A 2,651-nucleotide genomic window follows, 5' to 3' on the forward strand; every position below is an offset into this window, starting at 1 on the left:
TGTACAGACTTGGAAATCCCCCACTTTCTCTGTGAAATCAATCAGGTGATTCCTTGAGCTCTGTGTTCAAGTGACACCTTCTCTTCAAAGGTTTTTGAACTTCCAGTAAAAATTAATACCCTCATCTACTCTTATTTGCCTTTTTTTCCTACATAACACCTAGCAACATTTGATGTGGTGCATAATTTTTAGTTGCTTATGTTGTTTCTCCATTATTCAATTGTAAGTATTTTGTTTCTCAGCATTTTGTATTCCTTAGTAGGTTAGGATTCAAAATATATTCCTCAAGTTTGTGTGTCACAGGAGATCGTTTAAAGAGGGCATGATATATTTCTTGACTGCAAAATATAAGTTACAGAAGTTCAACTGTTAGTAATGCTGAATATGTGAAAATTAATCATGTAATTTTTCATTTCTAGTCATAAACACCACCATATGGTTCAAGACAATGATACACGAATTACAGGATTTTTTCTTCTGGGATTATCAAAGGACCCAGATCTTCATCCTGTCGTATTTGGGCTTCTCCTCTCCATGTACCTGATCACTGTGATTGGAAACCTGCTCATCATAGTGGCCACCATCTCAGATTCTCACCTCCACACACCAATGTACTATTTCCTCTGCAACCTGTCCTTTGTAGACATTTCTTTCACTTCAACCACCATTCCAAAAATACTAGTTAATATAGAGACACAGAGCAAAGTTATAACATATGAATGCTGTATCACACAGATTTATTTTTTTATAGTATTTTTAGGGATGGAGAACTTTATCCTGACGGTGATGGCATATGATCGGTATGTGGCCATCTGCCACCCGCTAAAGTACACAGTCATCATGAATCCCTGGTTCTGTGGAATGCTGCTTATGGTATCCTGGATAATGAGTATCCTGCATTCCTTGTTACACAGCTTAATGGTGTTGCGACTGTCATTCTGTACAGACTTGGAAATCCCCCACTTTTTCTGTGAAATCAATCAGGTGATCCATATTGCCTGTTCTGACAAGTTTCTTAATGACGTGGTGATGTATCTTGGAGCTGGGCTACTGGGTGGTGGATCCCTCATTAGTATCCTTTATTCATACTGTAAGATAGTTTCCTCCATATGTGGAATGTCTTCAGTTCAGGGGAAGTATAAAGCATTTTCTACTTGTGCATCTCACCTCTCAGTAGTCTCCTTATCTTACTGTACCAGCCTAGGAGTGTACCTTAGCTCTGCTCCATCTGGAAGCTCACACTCAAGTGCGATGGCTTCAGTGATGTACACTGTGGTCATGCCCATGCTGAACCCCTTCATCTACAGCCTGAGGAACAAAGACATAAAGAGGGCACTGAATGCATTCTTTGGGATGACAGCTGTAAAAGGGCAAATTGTTGTGGGGCTGAAGAAGTGTCCATGATCAGAGGGCTAAAAACCTTGGAGACAAAATTGATATTCTTTGATGTATTTGTGGCAGAAGTTGATCCTTTTATATATTTCCTGAAATTTCCATTCCTTTCACTTCAACGTATATGTACAAGCTAAGTGACTCACTTTATTAGCCTCTCTGATCTGTCTGGTATATAGACAAGTTTGCCTTTGTTCATTTTCCTACTTTCACAAGATTTTTCCCAAACTTGGATCTAAAAAATTTGGAAATTCCCATTTGTTTGTTTAGAAATCCCAAATGGATTAACTAAGAGTAATTTCTTCTCAAATGCCATATATCATTTCAAGTATTTTTCTCTACTTTTATGGAAAGAAGTCATAAATTTTATACAGAAGTAACTACTTTTGATAACTAAGGTTATTTATATGATTTCAGTACAGAGGAGATCTGAAAGCACAGTTTTCATTTTTGTCCTCTCATTCTTTTCTATTTCTGTATCTCAACTGTTTATTCTGATTATGTAGACTTTAACATACTATTATGTGTTTTTAACTGGTCTCCATATTTATTGTCTTATTCAGCTTACTGTCCATGAAACCTACTATACTAACTGGCTAAAACTGACTATGAAATGTATATATTCAGATGGATTCCACATAAGCAAATATGAATAAATAGATTCTCCTAATACGAAATGATCTTTAAAATGAGAAGAAAAATTATTTTACATTTTATTACTATGGAAAAGATTTTTATGTGCTGCACATTTACTCACTGAAGAATGGAATTCTCCATGAGGGGGTTTATTCATTGAGGTGAAGGATTGATGTGTTTAATGTTTTATTACTGAATAATCTTTGTTTTCAAAACTTATATTGCTAGTTACATATATAACTTTGTACTTCTCTACAAAACATCTTCCCTTCCCTAGACTTTGTGAAACCACTACCATGATAATGAAAGTAGGTATACAAGATTATTTGTACAAAATTTTCCATGCAACTTAATATAAAAATTTTAAGAAAAAAACCTGTTTCTTATATTTAAATTGAGACATAGTTGATATAGAGTATTATTTGTGTTTCAAATAACAGTACTTGAATAATTGTGTACATTACAACATGCTCATCATAATAAAGTGTAGTTATCATCTGTTAATATGCAAAGATATTATTTTATTAGTGACCATATTCTCCATGATGTGTTTTCATTTCAATGACTAATTTATTTGTCCCTGGAATTTTGTATCTTTTTGCACTCTTCTCCTACTTCACCCA

The 2,651-nt window shown here is 34.7% G+C and overlaps 1 protein-coding gene across 1 annotated transcript; it reads left to right on the top strand.

Annotated features, from left to right (window-relative positions):
- Nucleotides 1–411: 411 nt before the first annotated feature.
- LOC118971492 (olfactory receptor-like protein OLF4) lies at nucleotides 412–1,404 on the top strand. The gene has a single exon (XM_037013130.2). It carries the CDS (start codon nucleotides 436–438, stop codon nucleotides 1,402–1,404), a length of 969 nt encoding a protein of 322 aa, XP_036869025.2. The 5' UTR covers nucleotides 412–435.
- Nucleotides 1,405–2,651: the final 1,247 nt, after the last annotated feature.

This window comes from Manis javanica, chromosome 13 (assembly GCF_040802235.1).
Source record: "Manis javanica isolate MJ-LG chromosome 13, MJ_LKY, whole genome shotgun sequence".
In the NCBI taxonomy this organism is placed as follows: Eukaryota; Metazoa; Chordata; class Mammalia; order Pholidota; family Manidae; genus Manis; species Manis javanica.

Bases quoted from the DNA above. Each gene is read 5' to 3' on its own strand.
- LOC118971492 (XM_037013130.2), top strand. From the start codon at position 436: ATGGTTCAAGACAATGATACACGAATTACAGGATTTTTTCTTCTGGGA.